General features: G+C 45.3%; 1 protein-coding gene across 1 annotated transcript; it reads left to right on the forward strand.

The window, feature by feature from the left end:
• The first annotated feature begins 866 nt into the window (after positions 1 to 866).
• On the forward strand, positions 867 to 20167 carry LOC309521262 (solute carrier family 22 member 6-A-like). Its single transcript, XM_082203575.1, has 10 exons — positions 867 to 1519; positions 4913 to 5016; positions 6581 to 6735; positions 9152 to 9320; positions 10395 to 10518; positions 11624 to 11739; positions 13745 to 13959; positions 14729 to 14837; positions 15809 to 16012; positions 19914 to 20167. The coding sequence occupies exons 1-10, from the start codon at positions 1118 to 1120 to the stop codon at positions 19999 to 20001; spliced, it is 1686 nt and encodes a 561-aa protein (XP_082059701.1). The 5' UTR covers positions 867 to 1117; the 3' UTR covers positions 20002 to 20167.
• Positions 20168 to 22915: the final 2748 nt, after the last annotated feature.

Genomic DNA, 22915 nt, shown 5'->3' on the forward strand with positions numbered 1-22915 from the left:
TATGCATACTTGGGCCCTCTCTTGCTCTTTCTTTTCTGCTGACTCACTTCTCCAGAAACTTGCATGCACCCCGACCCCTTCTATGTATCGTCATACCACATAAGCAATGGGACGGCACTTACAACTTTGAACTTTTGTGCCACACAACCACCAGATCCACTGCACTGCGGAGCATCAACTGTTCCGCTAAAGAAGACCCTGGTTAGGCAAATCTTCAATCTGCACTGTTTGGGTGACCAGTGACCAGCAAGCTTTGGGGGGCGGGCGGGGCGGAGAATGAGGGGTGGTCGTGGCACATGATTGACACATTCCTAACCCTAAATGAGAACAGTTACAAATCTCTGCCGGCTGTTGCTGCACTTTCTTCCACATCTCTCTGGCTCTCCACTTGCTTTCTAAAACTTTTAGTTAATCCCTTAAAACAAGAGTAAAACTTTAACGGAGTGAGCTGCTTACTGTTTTACATAAATAATCCACTCAAAGACCTGGTAAAGGGGAGAGCCAGTAAGATTCCCTGGCAAAAGTGAGGAGAGGACATTATTTGACCTGTGGCTGCTTCTGAAGTTTTCCTGCTTCACCAAAGAGTGGATTCCTCTTGCAGGATTGAAGAATAAACACCAGGCAGATTATATATATATATCCTCCAAAAGAAGCCTGAGTAGCACATGGTGAGTGTGGAAGAGAAGACACACAGACTTCTAGCAAGTGTGTGGCTCCATTCCCAGACTGGCAGAAGATCCACAGCTTCCCAGAGAGATAATTTGAGCCATTTTTTATCCAAAACGATCCTGCCGTCCTGTTGAAAGCTGTTTGTTAGGTAAATTAAGACACTCCCTTTAGCGAGACGGTTTTGTTTGTCTCCTCCACAAGCGAGAGAGCCATCGCCTCCAAAGGTCCTGCGGTCACAACCAGGCTCATATTAAACCAAATCTTTCCAGCTGCGGTGGATTTGCTAAGCTGATCTGCCTTAATTTTCCCACAACGGGGTTTTGAATCTTACCTTAACGCTGAGAGAATTTGCTTTTTGGGCTCGCAAGGTCTATCTGCCTGTCCATCGCTCCATCGAACTACACAAGCCGCCTGCAACTCTCCAAAGCAAGGAATCTCTCAGAACACCATGACTTTTGCAGAGTTCCTGGACCAAGTCGGAGGCATGGGCCGCTTTCAGTTTATCCACACCATGCTTCTGACCATCCCTATTGTGCTGATGGCAGGTCACAACCTTCTCCAGAACTTCACCGCTGCCATCCCAGGACATCACTGCCAGATCCACATCTCCACCAACAGCAGTGGGTACCCCAACACCACTTGGCCTCTGGAAGCCAGCGACCTGCTCAGAGTTGGTATCCCCATGAACAGCAAAGAGGAGCCAGAAAAGTGTTGGCGTTTTGTCCATCCCCAGTGGCATCTCCTTGACTCCAATTCCACCAAGGCAAACCAGACTGAGGCGGAAACCGAGCTGTGTGCTGATGGATGGGTGTATGATATGACCACATACACTTCCACCATTGTCAGCAAGGTGAGAGGGGAAGAGGGGAAAGGCTAGCTTGGAGGAATGGAAAAGTCTGAAAGGAAGCAGGTACGTAAGGGAGCATATTATATGCCAAATGAATGCATATTGATGGAGGGCAATGTTGCTCAAACTTGGGTTCCTCAGCTGTTGTTGGACTACAACTCCCATCATCCTTAGCTAGCAGAACCAGTGGTCAGGAATGATGGGAGCTGTAGTCCAACAACAGCTACAGACCTAAGTTTGAGAAACACAGATGCAGGGTTTTAGTCTGAACAGTTCTGGGAGTGGTTTCCAGTGTTGCATCTGAGGATTTCAGATAACTGCACCAGAAATGGGAACGGGAGCAGAAATCACCACCCTTCGCATGTGCGCTCGAGGTCAGGAAGGGAAATCATGCAAGCAAATTGCTACTGTTGGGTTTATTCGGTCCACAAATGTTACATAAATAATTACATTGTTTTCTGCATTGTTTCTGACATCCCCCTTCCGCTGAAATGCATGGAAGTTCGTTATATAGCCATTTACGCAATTAATTATGTTGGTTTCTGCCACAGCAGATAGTGAGACAAATAACACTGGTTTCAGCAGAAGCCGAGCTGCAGCAGGACAGAAACGCTGCTGATTGCGAGGAACATGGAATGGGACGGAAATGTCTGCCTCCTTACATCCTTAGTTGGAGTTTGGAAAGCAATAATAACAGCATAGCAATGCAGGTGTCTTATGCACAGTTGGGCCACACTGATTGGCTGTGGCTCTCCAGGGTTTCAGGCAGGGAACTTCCCAAGCTTTCCCCAGAGATGTTATTTGAACCCAGGACTTTTTGCATGAAAAGCAGATGCTTTACCACTGAGCTACAGCACTTCTCTCCTCCCCCCTTTTATTTAAAGAAAAGGGTAAGGTCTTCCTGGTTCTTCAGAATGGCCAATGGTCAGGAATGATGGGTGTTGTAGTCTAGAGGAGTAGTCTGGAGGCCCACCTCTGCGTCAATTGCTGAGCTCCTTTGGAGAGGCCTTCCAGGTTTGAGACTGTCCATAAAGTACATCACATTGTTTTTAAATGCCTTTTGAAAGCCTCACTGTTTCCTCACTTGTCGCTGTGTAGCTTTGCTTTAACCATTGTCCAACTCCTCCCAAGGTCATATCTTTGCTATTCCCCTCCTCTCCTCTTGATGTAAACTTTTCGGGTGGTCCTGTCTCATCTCGTTTAAGGGCTAAACAGGAGCCAGTGTGGGATTGGGGCTGGAGTGGTCTTTTCCAGCTATGTTGGCGATTGAATTTGGGGCAGTCTGCACATGCTCCGACCCTTCTCTCAGTCAGCGCCAATGTTCACCGGATGGCCTTGGGCCAGTCGCCGTCTGTCAGCCCGACTTACCTCACAAGGTTGTTGCAAGGTTAAAATGGGCTGCCTTGAGCTCCTTGGAGAAATGATGGGATGTAAATATAATTAAGAAAGAAGTTGTTCTCATTTTACAAATAGGAAACTGAGGTGGGGAAGAAAGATGGGGTGAGGTGGGAATAGATAGGTAGACAGATTTGTGCAACAGAAATGAGAATGGTGGGATTTAAATCTGGAGCCAAGCCCAATATAATCTGTCTAGAGAACCAAATGTTACTTTCTTTATTACTCCATTTATATCCCATCTTCCAAGGTGGTGTTCCTGGTTCTTCCCCCCCTCCCCATTTTTATCCGCACATCAACCCTGTGAGGACGGCTGGGCTGAAAGCCATGCACCTGGCCCAAAGTTATTCATGTCTGAGTGAGGATTCGAACCCTGGTCTCCCTAGCCCCAGCCCATATCGCTCACTACTGCACCACTCCGGAGCAGGCGATAGCCGAGAGCCTCCACTGCTGGATCTGATGAAATCTAGTCCATCAACCTGTGTTCTCGATCGTTTGGAAAGCCCTCAAGCAGGGCAGGCAGTACTCAGTGGTACACTGTCCCTCTGCATGGAGGCTCTGTTCTATCTTGAATAACAATAATCAGTAACTGGCCATCTCCATGCATTTCTGTAAGTGGATGAGAAATCTGTGTGTGTGCCTTACAGGGTTTTGTGGGCTTCAGCTTCCTTCAGCCCAGAGCGTAGAAGAACAACTGTTGCAGAGCCCTCCAGGTGTGGTGGGGGGACTTGTATCCCTTCAATTGGACTACAAATCCCATAAGCCCCAGCCGGCATGGCCAATGATCAGGGACGATGGGAGCTTAGCCACATCTGGAGGGCCACTGATACCCCACTTCTGCCCCGCAAGGAAGAGGGAGAAGGTGGGAGAGAGAGGGAAAGTGAGCCTTTGGGACTTTCCAGCAAACAAGGGGTTCAGCAACAGGATCCGCATGGGGTGTTTGCGTCCGGTGGATAAACAGGGTGGTAATTGACAGCCCTGCTGGGAAGAGAATAATTCAAAGCCAGCAGGCACTGCTGCTGGCAGTGATCTTGAGCCAAGGGAGCAGCTGGTTTTTCCAGGAGACAGCAAAATTTTTTGTCCTACATTCTAGTCCTTCAGCTCCCCCTTCATCCTTGTCGTGTTATAACAAGCCACAGGGGTGGGAAGGTGGGTGCTGGAGGCGATTCTGTGCTCTGCCAGGCCTTCTTATAAAAACAGATAGATGTGCAGGCAGTCGAACCAGACTCAGCATTCATTCAGCCTTGTATCTGGGTAGCTTTGCACACCAAAGTTTGTTCTGTACAGAAATCACTGCTGTCATTTGGTAACTAGGGAAAGGCCCTCTGCACATGCTCAGAAACACACGTGCAAAAGGCTAGCTTCTCAGGTTTGAGAGCTGAGCACTAGGTGTGGGCAGGAGCAAAGGGTCCCTTTATCACATACACAGCCCAACAAGACAACGACAAAAATCCACCAGCATACAAATCAATATGGCTAACCTGACCCAAAACACACACACACCACTCACACATGAAAACAAAGACCACCACAGCCAACCACAAATGAATAACCACACCCTCGGCCAACCCCAACCTCTCTCACCACCAAAGGAACACAAGCGAACAGCAAAGAACCTGCACAAGCAACGCTGACACCAAACCCTACATATAGTAAGTAAAATAGAAACATCGCCACCTGACCCCACCCCGACCCATCTTCCCCCTCTCCACCTCTTTCTCCCTTTTCTTCTTAATGTCTCAACAAATGAAACTGATTTGTAAAAATGTTACATGGAAAAAAAATATGAGAGACATTGCAAACACTTTCGTAAATCGAGAAAATCTTTAATAAAAAAAGAGAAAAAGAAGCAGCAAAGGGTCCCATTGCCTGTCGAGGGTGCAACTGCAACAATCCTGGGTGCAATTGCAACCTTAGCCCCTCCCAAAGCCATGGCTCTGTGGCCCAGGATGCTCCCCTCAAGCTTCTGTCCCCTAACCTAGTCTCCTTCTCCTACAACAGTGGGATCTAGTCTGTGAGCGACGGAAGCTTCGGGATATGGCCCAATCGATCTACATGGCTGGTGTGCTGGTTGGAGCAGTGGTCCTTGGGGGGTTATCCGATAGGTAAGCTGAATTCGCTTTTTGTGATAAAACAGACACCTTAAACAAGACTTGAAGGTAAAGAAATCTTGGCAATGGTTGGAGATAAAGAAATCTTGGCAACGGTTGAACTACCCTTGAGCCCAAGAGAGGGTTTAGTCCTTTTCTTTCAAAACCTATGTTCATTTATAATTGGTTTACAAAGAGCTGCTATCTACTAGCCGCACCATGGCAACCAATAGTTCTGAACAGAGTTGATCAATTCACTACCCTTCTGCCTCATACAAAATGTTGCTTTTCTGCTATCTGCTACATGAAGACTTGTCCAGGTCAGGAGAATTTATTGTCCTCTTGACTTGGAAGTTTCTGCTTTGGAAGGTCGACAGCTTCTTGCCAGGTAATCAGTGAAAGGGCGCTGCTTTGCATAGCAGAAATGCGTCTTCTGCTCACTAACTGGGGGTGCAGGGACACAAGAAAACGGATTTTTCAATTCTTAAAATGAACACTCGTTGCATTAAGTGTGGAAAACAGATATATAAACGTTTCCCAACTAACTAACACACCTGCACCTGGTTTTAGTTTCAAGGTTTTAATTAGCAAGCGGACAGTTAAATGAGGGAAGAGAGACAGAGGATATAAGCATAGGTTTGCGTGTGCTGTGGGTTCTGGCATACTTCCTGGGCCACAACATTCACCTGGGTCCCAGGTCACAACACCTAGGTGTCAGCTTGAAGTCACCACATTCCCATAGTCTTAGTCAAAGAATAACTAGCCAACTGCCAACTGCCACCTCATTACCCCGATACCACTTATTCTTTGTGAAATATAATATAAGACAAATACAATACAATATAAATACTAACAAGTTGGATGGTACGGCCTGCTTGTGGGTTGGCACTGTTGGGAGAGGAAGCTGCAGGCAAGATGGAGTTCTGGGGAATCCAAATGATATCGTCCACGTTATAAATTAGCTATAGGACTGTCCCAAGGAATGTTAGTCAATTAATCCACATATCTTATGAGGAGCAATTTTTACCCGCTCTTTAACTGAGAAAAGGCTCATGGAGCTGCTTAAATGACTGGTAATAAAGCAGTCCTTGCCCTCAAGCAGTTTACAGTTTTTTAAATATATATATATCATTTTATTTATTTAGTGAATCTGGTAGTGGCTTTATCTTCCCCAAGGCAACCCAAAGTGACTTACAACCAGCCAGCCAGCCAGCCAGCCAGCCACACACACACACACACACACACACAAAACCCCACATGGATACATTAAAACCAAGGGGGGGGGGAGGAAAAAAATACATTAAAAACATATTGCCCATTTCTAAAAGGCCAAAGATAGTTAAATGCCAAAGGCCTGGGAGAAGAGAAATGTTTTCACCTGGTGCCTAAAGATATATAATGAAGGTGCCAGGCGAGCCTCCATGGGGAGAGCATTCCACAAATGGGGGCCACCACAGAAAAGGCCTGTTCTCGTGTTGCTACTCTCAGGACCTCTTGCAGAGGAGGCACAAGACGAAGGCCACCCCAACATCACCAATGCCTTGGTATTCCAGCTGTTTTCGCTTCTCTGTGCCTGCAGGTACGGCCGCAAGCCTCTCCTCATTTGGTCCTTTATGCAAATGGCAGTGATGGGGACCTGTGCGGCCTTTTCGCCCAACTTTATCTCCTACTGCATCTTCCGGTTCCTGAGCGGCATGGCACTCTCTGGATTTGGCCTCAGCATCGCCTGTTTGGGTAAGAGCAGAGCTAGTGGTGCTTGCTGGGAACTTTTGCGCAATGTAGGGATTTATCTGAACATTCTATATTTGATTCATCAATGGAGGATATGTCTGTCAATAATTAGTAGCAAAGCAGCCTAGACCAAGGCCAGCCAGTTGTGTGGACACTTCTCAAAGTACAGTGGTACCTCAGGTTACATACGCTTTAGGTTACAGACTCTGTTAACCCAGAAATAGTGCTTCAGGTTAAGAACTTTGCTTCAGGACGAGAACAGAAATCGTGCTCTGGTGGCGCAGTGGCAGCGGGAGGCCCCATTAGCTAAAGTGGTGCTTCAGGTTAAGAACAGTTTCAGGTTAAGTACGGACCTCCAGAACGAATTAAGTACTTAACCTGAGGTACCACTGTAAACAGAGGAGTTTGGCCACAGGACACTCTTCATTTGGCCTAAATCAGGCTTCCTCAAACTCGGCCCTCCAGATGTCTTTGGCCTACAACTCCCATGATCCCTAGCTAGCAGGACCAGTGGTCAGGGATGATGGGAATTGCAGTCTCAATACATCTGGAGGGCTGAGTTTGAGGATGCCTGGCCTAGATATCTTGTTGGACTAGGGAGTTGGTGGAACTGAGACAATAGCTGAAGCTCTAGCCCTAATACACAATATGAAAACGGACAAATTGCTAGGTTTGGATGGCATCCACCCAACAGTTCTCAAAGAACTCAAATGTGAGATTGCTGATTTTTTAACAGAAATATGTAACTGGTGCCTCAGATCCACCAGAGGATTTGAGAAGTAGCTAAGGCAACACCAATTTTTATAAAGGGATTCAGAAGGGAACCTGGAAATGATGGGCCTGTTCACTTAATGTTGGTCCTAGGATAACTGGTGGAAATTTTGGTTAAAGGTAAAATAGCCAAACATACAGAGGAACAAGCCTTGCTGAAGCAGAGTCAGCATGGCTTCTGCAAGGGCAAGTCCTGTCTCACTGGCACTCTTTGACAGTGTCAACAAGCATATAGATAGATGTGATCCGGCTGACACAGTGTTCTTTGACTTTCAAAAAGCTTTTGACAAGGTACCACACCAAAAACTCCTGAGAAAGCATAGAAGCATGGAATAAAAGGAGAGGCCCTTTTGTGGATCAGGAAGAGGTTAAGTACCAGGAAGCTGAAAGTAGGAATAAGTGGAAAGTTCCCCAAATAGACGGAGAGATACAGAAAGTGGGGTCTCCCAAGGCTCATTATTGGAACCTGTGCTTTTTTGTTGTTGTTGTTTAGTCATTTAGTCGTGTCCGACTCTTCGTGACCCCATGGACCAGAGCACGCGCTTTTTTTACTTGTCCATAAATGATCTATAGTTAGGGGGGAACAGTGAGGTGGTCTGGCTTGCTGGTGATACTATATTGTTCAGGGTCATAAAAAGAAAGAGAGATTGTGAAGAGTTCCAAAAGAACCTCCCCAAGTTGAGTGAATGGGCAATAAAATGGCAAATGCAATTCAGTGTATACAAGTGTAAAGTGTTGCATGTCAAGGTAAAATAAAAATAAAAATTCACCTATATTCTTATGGGGTCTGAACTGGCAGTGACTGACCAGGACTGGAACCATGGGGGTCCTAGTGGATAGCTCAATGAAGTTGTTGACCCAGTGTGTGGCCGCTGTGATAAAGGCAAATCCCATGCTAGGGATCATTAGGGAAGGAACTGAAAACCAACCTGTGACTATCATAATACTGTTAGACAAATACATGGTGCAACTGTGTTTGAAATTAAACATTAGGGAGAACTTCCTGACGGCAAGAGCTGTTCAACACTAGAACAGACTACCTCGGAAGCCCGTGGACTCTCCTCTCTTCCTATGCCCTTATGGCAATGTTGAACTAGATGAGCCAATCTTCTGATGCAGTAGTGGGAAAAGTTCAGTACAAAATGGGTGGCAAGTATTACAGGGGTAATAATTGTTGTATTTTAATCTTGTTTTTAAGTTGTATTCATTCAACTTGTTTTTATTATTGCTTGTTAGCCGCCCTGAGCCCGGCCTTGGCTGGGGAGGGCAGGGTATTAATAAAAATTATTATTATTATTATTATTATTATTATTATTATTATTATTATTATTATTACCTCCTATCTTGCCCATGAAATATCTCAATTAATATCCTTTTTAAAACCTGCAGTTTGCAGAGACTGCTTTCTCTTCCTGCTGTTTCTCAGTTTGCACTGACTTGGTTTGTTCTCCATGCCTGGCCTCATGGCAGCTATTTTGTCAAAGGCACCCATGACACTTTCTCAGAATTCCAAATCTACCACTTGCCCGAGAAAGGTCGGCAACTCCCGGTGCAGGGTCTAAATTCCATACCGGAAGGCCCAGGCAGATGATCTGTCGGGTGTGAGTGGCAAGGCAAAAACCTGAAAGTGTTTTCCTTTCCCTTCCAGTTGTGGAGTGGATTCCCACCAAGTACCGCACCATCACCATTGCGACCACTGGCTTCGTGTACACGCTGGGCCAGATCCTGCTGGCTGGCTTGGCCTACGGCATCCCAGACTGGCAATGGCTGCAGCTGACTTTCTCGGTGCCCTTCTTTGTTTTTCTCCTCTACTCTTGGTATGTTGTGCTGCCAGTGTAGTGTAGTGGTTAAGAGTGATAGACTCGTAATCTGGGGAACTGGGTTCACTTCCCCGCTCCTCCATGTGCAGCTGCTGGGTGGCCTTGGGCTAGTCACACTTCTCTGAAGTCTCTCAGCCTCACTCACCTCACAGAGTGTTTGTTGTGGGGGAAGAAGAAAAAGGAGAATGTTAGCTGCTTTGAGACTCCTTCGGGTAGTGATAAAGCGGGATATCAAATCCAAACTCTTCTTCTTCTTCTTCTGCTCAGATCGGACCCCTCCTCCTCCTCGGGGTGCTGTGTTGGGGTACAAAGAGATGCTGGAATGCTGTTTTCAAATAAACAAGCTTGATATATATAACAAAACAATTGAAATGTATCCTGCGCTTGGCCTTATGCTCTCACCTGCTCAAGATTACCCCAATGATGACCTCTTGGTCTTTCTATTGACAGCCGCCCATATGGAGATAGCCAGATGCTGGAAAAACTGGCACTGGGCTTAATATCGATTTGTGGTACACCAGTGTATGGTCAATAGAACTGGCTGAGAAATTGACATGTCAAGTCAGAGCGGCAAAGGGCAAGCAGGATCCCTATTCCTTTTATAACATATGGCAAATGTTTACTGAATACATAAATTGTTTGGACTGTGGCAGGAATACACCCAGTGCTCATGGAGAAAATGTGGCGTGATCTTTTAGAGCGATCAAACGAAATTTTATTACGTAGCATGACAAAAGTCTGTAATTTTATCAGGACAAGTCATTTGTGGTTTACTTTTGTAACAATTGTTTCCGCAAAAGGTGTTTTCTGTACCATGAAAAATGAATAAAAACATTTTTTTAAAAAAGACCACAGACAGAGAACTGGATTAGAATGAGAAAACAGGGTCAATTCAAATGTTTGCAAGCATATTCAAGTCAGGATTCTTTTCTCTTCTTCATTTTCTTTAATCGAATTCTCCCTCGTTGAGAAAACAACAACAAAAGGATTCAGTTCCGTTTTACCACCTGAAGGTTTGTGGATGGATTTTACTGTTGGCCGAGATGACGAGTCTTGGCTTCTTTGGCACAGGTGGTTTGCAGAGTCAGCTCGCTGGCTGCTCCTTTCGGGAAAGGCGAGCACAGCTGTCAAGGTCCTCCAGAGGGTTGCCCGGGTCAATGGCAAGGAGGAAGCTGGAGCCAGCATCACCACAGAGGTATGAAGCCGGTGGAGGGAGGTGGCTCTCCGTATCCAGGTGGCTGTAAATCCAGATGAATCTATGTAGAAAATAGAAGTCTTGGGAGCCTCTGGAGAGCAAAGCCTGCTAGAATCAGGGCACCTCCTGGTGAAGCTGATATGCAGCATTTACACTGATTTGCTTGCACAAAGCTTACACAGAAGTTAGATTGTGGGCTCCTCTAGACATCCTTTTTATTGTGCATTCATGATGATTTGGTCCTGTTGGTAGAATTGCAGCAGTTATGTGCAGTCCCGTGTTTATTTGCTCCTGCAAAACTTTTGGGGCAAGTCATACTGACCTGCAAGTCACTGCTGAAATCCTGTAACTCACTTCCCTCCCAAATTTGGACTTTATTTGAGATATGAGGAATACAGTGAGGAAATGCACAATGGAAGGTGTGGGATCACATTTGCTTGACACAATAGCAACCAAGTTCCCTGCAGGCAAATCAGTGTAAATTCTCAATAAACAGCCAAACTTTGTGGGTGGGGGGAATTGGGGTAAATCCTCAATAAACAGGACATCTGGGAATTCCTGCTTTCACTGAAGGGAAGCTGCCTGTGTAAAACAGGCCCTAGAATTTCCTGTTTGCAAATGTTAACCCAAATTTCCCTAGGGTAAATCACACGATCAATTCTCACCAAAATCTAGTTTTGTGCTGTGCATTGATTGTGCTTTTTAGGAGGAAGAGCAGCGGCTGATGCTGAAGGTCAGCCTTCCCCAGCCTTGTGCCCTCCTCATGTTGTTGGACTACAACTCCCATCATCCCTGACTGGCAGAGGCTCATTGGAGTTGTAGTCCAATGATGTCTCAAGGTCTCAGGCTCAGAAAGGCTGCTTAAGGACATGGGTGTAGCTGGGGGACAGAGGGGCAACTGCTGTCCCCCCTAAATCAAGCAAATAATTAAAAATACTTAACTAACTGACCAATTACATCACCATTTATGTCTGTTCTGCTCTCCCAACCTAATGCCTGCCCCCCCCTCTAAAATAAATCCTGGCTACGCCCGTGCTTAAGGACATCACTGGAGCTCACCCACCTGTTTTTACACACCCACCTCCTGCCTCTCCTCTCCCCACAGGTTCTGCTTTCCAACATGGAGAAAGAACTGTCCACAGCCAAGGCCTCTTACACCATCTCTGACCTGGTGCGCACACCAGCCATCCGGCGCATTTTCTGCTGCCTCTCCATAGTGTGGTGAGAGAACTTGTTCCATCTGAGCAGACTCAGGAAGGAGGGAGTTCCATTCCAACTTCGGGAACCTGAGGAGAGGGAGGTTTAGGCACTGCCTGACAATGTGACCCATTATCAAAGCATAGGCACCAATATTTATTGCTGTAAAATTGAGATGGGGGACATCAAGCCCCAGGGTCAAATGTGACCCTACAAATCTTTCTATCTGGCCCTTAAGAGTCTCCCTCCTGAACCACACCTCTTACCAGCCTGGTTTTCCACCCTCTTAAGAGTTGTTTGGCCTGGCTTGGAAACATGCCCTTGCTTCTTGGTTGCCTGGATGGAGGATGCAGCAGTATGATTGAGCATGTGCAGTGAAATATACTCGGAATCCTGCAGTGATTTCATGCTCTTTATTGCAGCTTGTAAAACAGTGATGAATCCAACCCCCCAAAAAATAAACAACCTCAGGCTTTTATATACATTCCTTACACAACGAGTCCCATCTGATTGGCTGATTCTGCTTCTCTCCTGCAGCCTGATTGGGCTGCTACTGCAGGCCAATCAGTTGTTGCATTCTAGGATCCTACTTGCCTATTGTTCTAGGATCCAAGCTTAGTTCATAACGTGCAGAAACTAGTCTACTACACAAAGGCAACATTTACCTTCATTTCTCTGCCCACCTTTGCCTATGACCTCATGCATCACTGGTACATGGGCCCCAGAAAGTTGTCTGGAAAGCTATTATTATTATTAAAATTTGTATACTGTCCTTTATATACTTCCCTATGTATACCACAGGTCTCAGGGCAGTTCACAGTCCTTGGCTGGAAAAAACATTCTCTACTCCTGCTTTAAAACTATCAAACTGCAGCTTTCATACAGCATGCTTTGGGACATCCTAACAGAAAACTATATTGTTTGGTTCAACTCTTGTTCATAAAGCTCTGAACTATTACATCTCCAGCAAAATCCACTTGCAGTACCTTAGATCTGAGCTGTGTAATAGCTCTGACTGAGCAATCTTTATGTGCATTAAAACTGCTCAGGACAAGCCTTATAAAGATTCCTCCTTTGAACTAGCAGCTCAGGTCTTGAAAGGCCAGCTGAAGGTCTAAGATTTGCAAAACAAGGAGCTACTTTGGAGTATAGTCACTGAAGCTAGTTGGTTCATTGGTTCACTGAAGCTAGTCCCCACTGGTTGGGGAAAAGGAGCACAGACCCCTTTCTCCTCCGTGGAAGGAAAACGTGAAGGTTCATGGAAATGTCAAAGGTTACGGAATTTGTCTGATTATTTAAGAGACAGAAAATCAAGATTTTCTGGACTAAATGCTCCCCTTTCATTTAATTTATTATTAGTAGTGTTAATATTAGTATTATTAATTTATTACTTAAACCCCACCCATCCAACTGGGTTGCCCTGGCCATTCTGGGTGGCTACCAACAGAATATAAAAACACCATGAGACATAAAACATTAAAAACTTCCCGATACAGGGCTGCCTTCAGATGTCTTCAGAAAGTTATGTAATTGCTTGTTCCACAGGGCAGGCACCATAAATGGGAAGCTACAGTTTAGAGATTGATTTGTCAAAGACTCGTTAATGTTGTCTGTTAGGAAGACTTTTCCAAAAGCATCCCATAAATTATAAATTTATTTATTTATTTATTCAGCCAAGGAGGTCCCAAGAGTGGCTTACGTACGCTCAGTAAAAATAAGGCCTTTGTTGCCTGTAGCCTTACAGTCTGAGAGACATGACAAAAGCAAAAAAGTGACGAGGAGGGAAAGGGAAGGCAAGTAAGTTTGGGCTCCAGTTCCTAAAGTTGCATAACGTAATGACCGACACGAATGAAACAGTCCAGGGAGAGGAACTCAGTGGAGCTGGTCACTCAAGAGTTGATGAAGTAGCCCTGCTTTGCATCTCCCCTTCTGCTGCAGCCTGAGGAAATGGCTGCTGTCAGATGACAGAGCAGGATGAGCCTCTTCTCACACCTTCTTGAATCTTGCCTTGTCTCTATCTTCATGTCAGGTTCTCAGTCAGCTTCTCCTACTATGGGCTGGCCATGGACCTCCAGAATTTTGGTGTCAGCATCTACCTCATCCAGGTCATTTTCGGGGCCGTTGACTTCCCAGCCAAGGTGATCGTGACCATTACCATGAGCTACATTGGGAGGAGAATCAGCCTCGCGTCCTTCCTCATCCTGGCTGGCATCATCATCATCATCAACATCTTTGTGCCCCCAGGTGAGTGTTGGCTCACTTTCCGCCAGGCCTCACCTTTCACTTTTAGATACACTGCAAGATGTCCAGCTGGAGACATTTTGGCACAGGCTGAAGGCCCAAAGAGCACCACCTCCCACAGATATGCTGAGCCTCTGATCTCCTTCATTTCTGAGATCTCCACAAAGCTAAATGTTTTCGTCACTCTCACAAAGCACAAGATAACTCTTGTGGTCCCTTCCAACTCTATAATTCTGTGATTCCAATTTATTATCAGCACTGCAGCCATTGAGTGGCGGTGCCTCTGCCTCAATATTACAGCCACAGCAAGTTTATAAACCCAAAGCACAACCTTTCCAGCAGGTATAAGGAACCTCAGGCCAAGGAGCTGAATGCGGCCCTCAAGACCTCCCTATCTGGCCCTCTGGAACTCTTTCTGGGCTACAGTTCCTCCCCAGCCATATCTTCCTGAGTGTTTTGGCTGGAAATGTGTCCTTGAACTCTGATAATGCTTCTTACTTGCATGTGTGGAGGACACGGGTGGGCGGGCCAATTCATTAGGAGAAATCAGCACTAAAATGTGAGAATAGAAATTAAAATCGCAAATTGCTGCAGAAATGTGGAGAGCCAAGTTTAAGTGGGGGAAAACGAGAAACCAATGTGTTAGTCTGTTAATTATTCTTGACAAATCTGCACATCAACCCTATAGAAAGCGGGAGGGGGAGGGAGTCCCTCAGCTGCGCACTTTGTTCATGCCACACTCTCTCTGACCCATCCCACCTTTCCCCCAAAGATTTGCAGACGATCCGGACAACGCTGGCCGTCATTGGCAAGGGGTGCTTGGCAGCGGCCTTCAACTGCACCTTCCTTTTCACGACGGAACTCTACCCCACGCCTGTCAGGTGAGGAGCTGCTTTTCAACACCATTTCTCCCTTGTTTACCCGCTTCTGGGGCTCCTGTGAAAATGGAGGTAGCTTTAAAGCAGGGGTCTCCAACCTGGGACCTGTGGGCACTAAGGTGAGCCCCTCGCTACCTCCTAGGGTGCCCTTGAGCAATCTCAATAAATACCTGTCATTGAAATTCTACTCAGTATTGATCCAGTGCAGATTGCAATGTATAGTTAGCAGAGTAAAAACGTTGTAGGATTCCAAAAAAAATAGACCAGAGGCATTTCATCCAGCAGAGCTTTACTGATACTGAAGGCAAACGAGCATAATAGTCACAAATCCAATACATTCAGGATTGGCCCTGTCCATAAGAAATCCAGTTGCAGCAGACTTAACTTAAACTTACAATAAGACTAAAACGGTAACACTATATACAGAACATCACACCAGCAAGAAAGAGAGACAGAAAGAGAGAGAAGGAAACCCAGACTCCTCCCGGCCTCACTATTATAGTCAGCATGACCTTGACAGAAAAGATAACAGAACCAGTTTGAGCCAGCTGTACTCAGCTTCTCAGAAGGAATAACCCAAACATCAGTAACCTTCTGCTTTTTTCTTTCACACAGAGAAGCTTCCAGAACCCTCTTGAATTAAGTAGAATAGGAAACATCTCTACATATCAGCTCAATGCTTTCTGCACTAAGAAATGCAAACTGACAAAAAGCCTGAATGCACAAGAGGCTGGGTTTTCTCTTCCTAGAAGGAACATGCCCCCTCAGCAGAGCTGGCCTGTCCATGGGGCATGGGTAGGTGGTTGCCACAGGATGGCAGACTCTGGACGGCTTGGAGGTGTGTTGCTGCTGTTGTGCATCCGTTGGCGGCGATCGCGTGGCAGGTGCCCTTTTCTTGAGGTTTGCCAGAGATCCCTTGACCCAGCCGTATCTCTTGCCTGCTTTTCTTACCCTGCCCCCCACCCCCATCCTAGGCAGACGGGGCTCGGTTTTGGCAGCACTATGGCCAGGGTGGGAGGCATCATCGCCCCGTTGGCCAAGATGACGGAGGACTACTCTGTCGCCCTGCCGCCAATCATGTACGGAGCAGCTCCCATCCTTTCTGGCATCATCGCTTGCTTTCTGCCCGAAACCCTTAATGTCCCCCTTCCAGATACCATTGAAGAAGTAGAGAACAGGTAAGTGACTCTGTTATTTGTGGCAAATACACTTTTATTTATTTCATTGTACTATATTCACACAGATATTATTTGTTGCAAAGTATTTATTTTTAATTACATTTATATACTGCCCTTTGTCTGAATGTTGTGGGTGGTTTACAACATAAAAATACAAAATATGTACAAAAAACCCCAAGAGCAATAACCTCCCCTCCCACACACTTTTAAAAGGCTGTATATTCTTTAATCAGCCAAATACCTGGTTATATAGAAACATTTTGGCCTGGCACCTAAAGATATGCAATGAAGGTGCCAGGCAGGACTCCCTGGGTAGAGTATTCCATAAATGGGGAGCCACCACAGAAATGGCCCGTTCTCGTGTTGCCACCCTCCCGATTTCTTGTGAAGGGGGCACATGAAGAAAGGCCTTGGATGGTGATTGCAGGGTCCGGGTTGGTTAATAGGGAAAACATGGTCCTTGAAGTGTTTAAGGCTTTAAAGGTCAAAACTAGCACTCTGAATTGAGTCTGGAAACCAATTGGCAGCCAGTGCAGTTGGGCCAGGATCAGTGTAATATGTTCAAACTGTCTTGCCTCAGTGAGCAACCTAGACACTGAATTCTGCACCAGCTGAATTTTCTACATGATCTCCAGAGGCAGCTCCACGTATAACATATTGTAGTACTGTAACCTAGAGGTTATCAGGGCATAAAGGTAAAGGTAAAGGTAAAGAGACCCCTGACCATTGGGTCTAGTTGTGGCCGACTCTGGGGTTGCGGCGCTCATCTCGCTTTACTGGCCAAGAGAGCAGGCGTACAGCTTCTGGGTCATGTGGCCAGCATGACTAAGCCGCTTCTGGCGAACCAGAGCAGCGCACTGAAATGCCGTTTACCTTCCCGCTGGAGCGGTACCTGTTTATCTACTTGCACTTTGACATGCTTTCAAACTGCTAGGTTGGCAGGAGCAGGGACTGAGCAACGGGAGCTCACCCTGTTGCGGGGATTCGAACCGGCGACCTTCTGATCGGCAAGCCCTAGGCTCTGTGGTTTAACCCACAGCGCCACCTGCATCCCTTATCAGAGCATAGACAACAGAAATTAGGCTGTCCCTGTCCAGATATGGGCACAGCTGGGTGACCAGCCCAAGATGGTGGAATGCCTCCACGCCACCTGAGCCTCAAGCAACAGCAAAGGATTCAGGAGTACCCCCAAGCTGCTCACCTGCTTCTTCAGAGGGGGTGTAATCCCATCAAGAGTAGGCAGCATCCCATCCATCCGGTCTAGAGAACTGCCCACTAATAGTCCCTCAGTCTTATCTGGATTAAGCTTCAGTTTGTTGGCTCTCATCCATTATAAGACAATATATCAGTCCAGCACATCCACTGCCTCACCTGCAGATGTAAAAGAGAAGTAGAGCTGTGTGCCATTAGCATACCAGTTGCCTCAGTTGGTTAGAGCATGGTGCTGATAATGCCAAGGTTGTGGCTTTGATCCCTGTATGAACCACTTACACATTCCTGCATTGCAGAGAGTTGGATTAAATCACCCTCAGAATCCCTCCCAGCTCTAGGATTGCTGACAACATACTCCAAAACTCTGGATGACCCCATTCAGTGGTTCCAAAGTAATCCATAAACCTCAAACAGCTCAACTGAACAAGACAAGAACATTTTATATCATATACGCCTTGATACAACGAAGTGTTCTACCTCATACATCCTGATGGATCATATTGTTTCATATTCTTTTATAACTTTACCATAATGGTTCCACAAATCATCTGAATGTGTCAAAGCACTGTCAGTCCATAGCCTGTATCAGGCAACTATCTCTTCCTTTTATAATAAGAAATAACATTTACCCATCTATCTACTTCTCAAACAGTGCGTTAACTTAGCATTTTTGCGGCCAATTCCCACTGTTCATCATTCCAGTCTTGGACAGACTGTATAGTAGATTACATCCACTTTTCCACATAAGGAACCCTTAGCTGCTGCTAACAGCTTGTATACTTTTGAATAGGATAATTCAGAGCAAAATATTTGTGTATCCCATCCTTGGAATTTTCATGATGAAGGGCGGCAGATTAAATATGTGTTAGTCAAATGCCCATCAGTCCTGCTGCATCCCTTGCAAAATGGATTTGGTGGAGCATGTGAAACAGAGGGAAGAAAAAGCATGGCATTTTGTGGTTTAGGGAGAAGTGTTGAGTCATCAACTTTTGATTTCAAAACACTGGCCCTTCTGGGAGAAGGTGGAGCTGAACTCCAGAGCTCAGTTTTCATGCTTGGGCTTGAAATCATAGGAGCAGAGGGTTTGAAGCTAGGGAGAACTCAGATTTGGTTCACATTTAAAGGTGAACTTACCTAATTCACACATTCCAGAAGACGTAAGAATTGAAGCACAGCTGTCCTTTGGAATTCACACTTCCTTGGCTCTTGCTGTGCAGGTCTCCAGCCAAGCAATGTCAGCAAAAATGCACATAGCATCATAGAATTTTAGAGTTGGAAGGGATCCTGAGGGTCATCTAGTCCAACCCCCATGTTAGGGTAAAGTGTGCATAAGAATGCATATATCAGTGCAAAATGCACTAATGCATTAAAAAAAATGCTTTGCAGAAAGGTGTATAATTGCATACAAAAGTGAGAATATTAGGAGAAATTTGCATGGAAATGCTGAGGAATTGTCACGAGGGCAACAAAAACCACCCACCCACTGGTGTGGAAATGTGGAGGACTGAAAGTAAGATTAGAAAAATGATAAATGGAGAGAAAGTGAAATTCTCATCCCACACTTTCTGCTTTCTGCTTTACGGCCCCGTCATTTCCCTTCTTGCAAAAAGTCTGATCTTAGGGGCAGCAAGGCTTCCTTCTGAAGAGCTCCAAATCGATTATAATTGTACAACCTGAATTTGCAGATTATGTGACTGAATTTCACAGTGTTACGGAAAAATCTAGGTGCGAGGCTGCTCAGTCACCCAGCTCGTTGGGCAGAGCCCGCGGGTCCCTGCAGAATAAGGGAAGGAGTCCAGCCACCAACCAGAGCAAATAGCTGTAGACCAAAGTTTATTGCGCAACAGGTTCAAAAAAGAAAGTTTGAACTCCGAGGATGGGGTGACAAGGACTTTTAAATGTTTCCCACCATATCCCAGAATACAGTTCGTACAGCATCATTGCTACATCACTGACATGTCACAAAAGGGGAGGGGTAGACAGGGGCTACACTAGTTCAACCTTGGCAAACATGTCCAGACAAGTCCTTGGTACAAGGTTAGCATAGGCAAAACATGTCCATGCACCTCTCAAGTACCCATCATTAAAGGACAATAGAGTTCTCTTTGCACATCCATAACCTGGGGCAAGTCCCATGATGGGCTTTTGGAAACTATCTGCTCAGCAACTGTTACCCCTGAGCACTTCCCTGGGTGGGGTATGTGTAGCGTGTCCTCACGCTTGAGGGATTATGGCAGGGAAAAGAGTCGTTTTTCCAAAGGCAAAATAGTGTTGAAATGGAGGAAACTGGCAAAGGAGTTGATTTTATATGATTGTTAAACTTCCCTGAGCTGTCAAGTCAAAAGCATACATTTATGCATAATATTTGTAACATATAAGAACTTTAAAGATGTCCCCCCCCCCCGGTAATTTCCGTAACAACACCGATAACAGTGACTGCCTGGAAGCAAATCAAGTGACTGCTCAAACAAATCAAGATTAATTCTGAATGTACAGGAGGTCTGGAGCACCCAGAGGCCACCAATATCTGGGGATTCTCCAGACCTGCCTTATAGCAATGTTTACGTATATTTGAACATAGAGGGGAACCTTCCAAATTTATTTCTGTGCTCTAAACATGATTGGGTGTCCCAGATACTGAGCCTTTTTCAGCCCCATTGCTGATCTTTCTTTCTTTCCCCCCTGAAAGGTCCAGAAAGAAGACAGTGGAAGAAATAGCCCAGGAGAAGATTTTGCTCCAGAGCCCAGACAAGGCCCTGTTCAAAGAGGCTTGCTGATCCAGAGGCCTCCGACCTTTCATGTTTCCCTGATGCTTGATTCTGGGAAAAGAAGTCTTCACAATACTTTGCTGATTGCTTGTTTTGAGCTAATCCCGGGGAATGCTTTATGAAGGGGGAAACTGTGAAGGTGTGGGAAGATTCTGGGCATTTTTGAAGGCACTTTAAAAAAAAAAAAAGAGAGAGAGAGAGAGAGAGAGAGAGAGAGAGAGAGCTAGCGTCTTATAATTTGATCTTTACTTTTTCCTTTTATACCCCAGGGGGGAAAAGGGAATAGGACTCTCCCATTTTCAGTTGCTGGGAGGACTCAGTGCAATAACAATAAAGATGAAGGTGCCTCTGAACACGTGCAGAGTGCATTTCCTCATTCTAAGGGGCCCACTTATCATTTTAGAAAGCAGTCCCAACCTACACCTATCTCATACCTAGAAACGAAACAAACTACCATTGCTCCTTCTAGGGCCACATTCATACCATAGATTAAAGGCACTATGATGCCATGGCTTTCCCCAAAGAATTCCAGTATTTTTAAGGGTGTTGAAAGTTGTAGGAGATCCCTATTTCCCCTCACAGAGCTACAATTCCCAGAGTTCCCTGTGAAGAGGGGTTGACTGGACTCCGTTGGTTTCCAGGTGGGAGTTGATCACGGTGTGGATTTGCCAAGCATGCCTTTCTTTTAGCACGTTTCTCCCTGAGTTTGAGTGTCTTCAAAACCCATGACACCTTTGGTAAAGGCTGTTCTCCAACTGGAGCGCTCACAGGCCTGTGTTTCCCAGTTGTCAGTGTTTATACTACATATTTTTAGATTTGCCTTGAGACAGTCTTTAAACCTCTTTTGTTGACCCACCAGCATTCCGCTTTCCATTTTTAAGTTCGGAATAGAGTAGTTGCTTTGGAAGATGATCAGCCATCCATACAACATGACTAGTCCAACAAAATTGATGCTGAAGAATCATTGCTTCAACACTGGTGATCTTTGCTTCTTCCAGTACACTGATATTAGTTCGCCTGTCTTCCAAAGTGATGTGTAAAAATTTTCGGAGACACCATTGATGGAATCTTTCGAGAAGTTGGAGAATTCTGTGGTGACCTATGTAACATTTGTAAGCTCCTTTATATCATATTTTGTGTTTTAGCTTATATTATTTAATTCCAATTAACATTAAACTCTTAACTATCTTCACCTTCCCTACAGTAATACTCAAGAAACATGCCACAGGTAGTTTCAATGCTTTCTTTTTATTATGTTTTGAAAGATGTGACCCATGCAAAACTTTTGCATCCTTGAGAATCTTATCTGTAACTTGGATAAGTGTTTTCCCAAAAAGTATAATCAGAGCTTTCCATACTTTTCATGCTGGTGGCACACTTTTTAGACATGCATTGTTTCCCAACACAGTATTTCAGTTTTACTAGCAAACCGGAGGTTAAACTAACCCCTTTCCATTCCCAGGAGGAACATGGGGAGCCTTCGCGTGACACAACTGCACACTGCAGCCAACACGCTAACATGTCTCAACACACAGTTTAGAAAGCTCTGGTATAAATCAACTTTTTTCCACCTGTGGAAATATACATAATGAGCTAATGTTTCATGGGCAAGTGTCAAACTTATGGTAATATTGGAAATTGGGAAATGTGTGTGGGGGGGGAGCTTTTCTGGCAAATAACTTGTGACCAATGTAACGTGACCAATATAACATGTGAAAATTCATTGACAGACACCCACAAATAAATGCCTCCAAAGCAAGACCCTGTGCATGTGACATTTTACTATGCATTCAACAAGTTGCAGATCAACATCAAGATCATGTGGGAAGTTTCAATGCCTGTGGCAATTTACACTTAGCTATGGCAATACCCATGTGATTTGTCTGTTTTCCACCCAATTTTTATCATTTGCAGGGAAGACAAATGTCACAGAAGTCCCCATCTTTAAAAAGATTTCATACTAATGAATATCATATTGGCTAACTGCTTTCTTTCCAATTTCCTAGTCTCACATTCAACAATAACAAAGCTGCCAACTGACACAAGTACTTCTGCAACTGTTCCTGCTTCTGCATTTTATTTCAGCACAATTACATTTCCCATCAGGACATTATTCTTTGTGTTAGTGGTGTTTGTTGAAATATTATGTTAAAACTCATTCACACTTTGTGTTCAGACCTGCCTTTAACCTTTACTGAAGTTGTATTGTTGCCTGAGGCAAGGCAAGAGGCCTTCAGCTCATGAGGTGAATTTTTGTATCCCTAGATCAGGAGTGGGGAACCTCCAACCCATGGGCCAGCCTTGGCCCACCAGGCTTCCCCATTTGGCCCATGAGGAAATTTGGGGCAAGCCATAAGTAACAGCAGAGCTTGACCGAAAGGGTGGGGCTAGCCCAATGCTGCTTTGTGTAGCTCCCAAAGAGCCTGACCAACAGCACCGCACAAAGCGAGGACCTAGCGCTAAGCAGGATCGATCCCCCTTCACACAAGCTGACACAAAGAAAGAGGGATCCTGTTGAGTTTGGGTGAACATCCAAAACTCAGCCCGAAGCAGGATCACACCCTGCCATCAGAAGAGCAGGTGGGCATAACACCACAAAATACATTGTTTGACTGCCAGAAGTTTAATGTCATCTGTTGAGCTAGGGTTGCCATATTTCAATAAGTAAAAACCAGGACACCCCAAAATTGTTGAGCTTTTTTTAAAAGATCCAGGACAAAGCACTGCCTAGTAGAAAGAGAGATGTGTGATGGAATCCAAAGCTGAGACTAAGGGAGAAGGAATATTTGCGGGGATACTGTGAGCCCCTCCATCTAATGCTCAGGTTATGTTCAAATGAAACCATATAGCCTAAAGACACCACAGTCTCTGCTCACCTTCATTCCAAGAAAATGTGTTACTGCTATCCGGATGGGCACTTCTG

The sequence above is a fragment of the Podarcis vaucheri genome (assembly GCF_965113315.1).
Source record: "Podarcis vaucheri genome assembly, chromosome: 16".
Lineage (NCBI taxonomy): Eukaryota > Metazoa > Chordata > Lepidosauria > Squamata > Lacertidae > Podarcis > Podarcis vaucheri.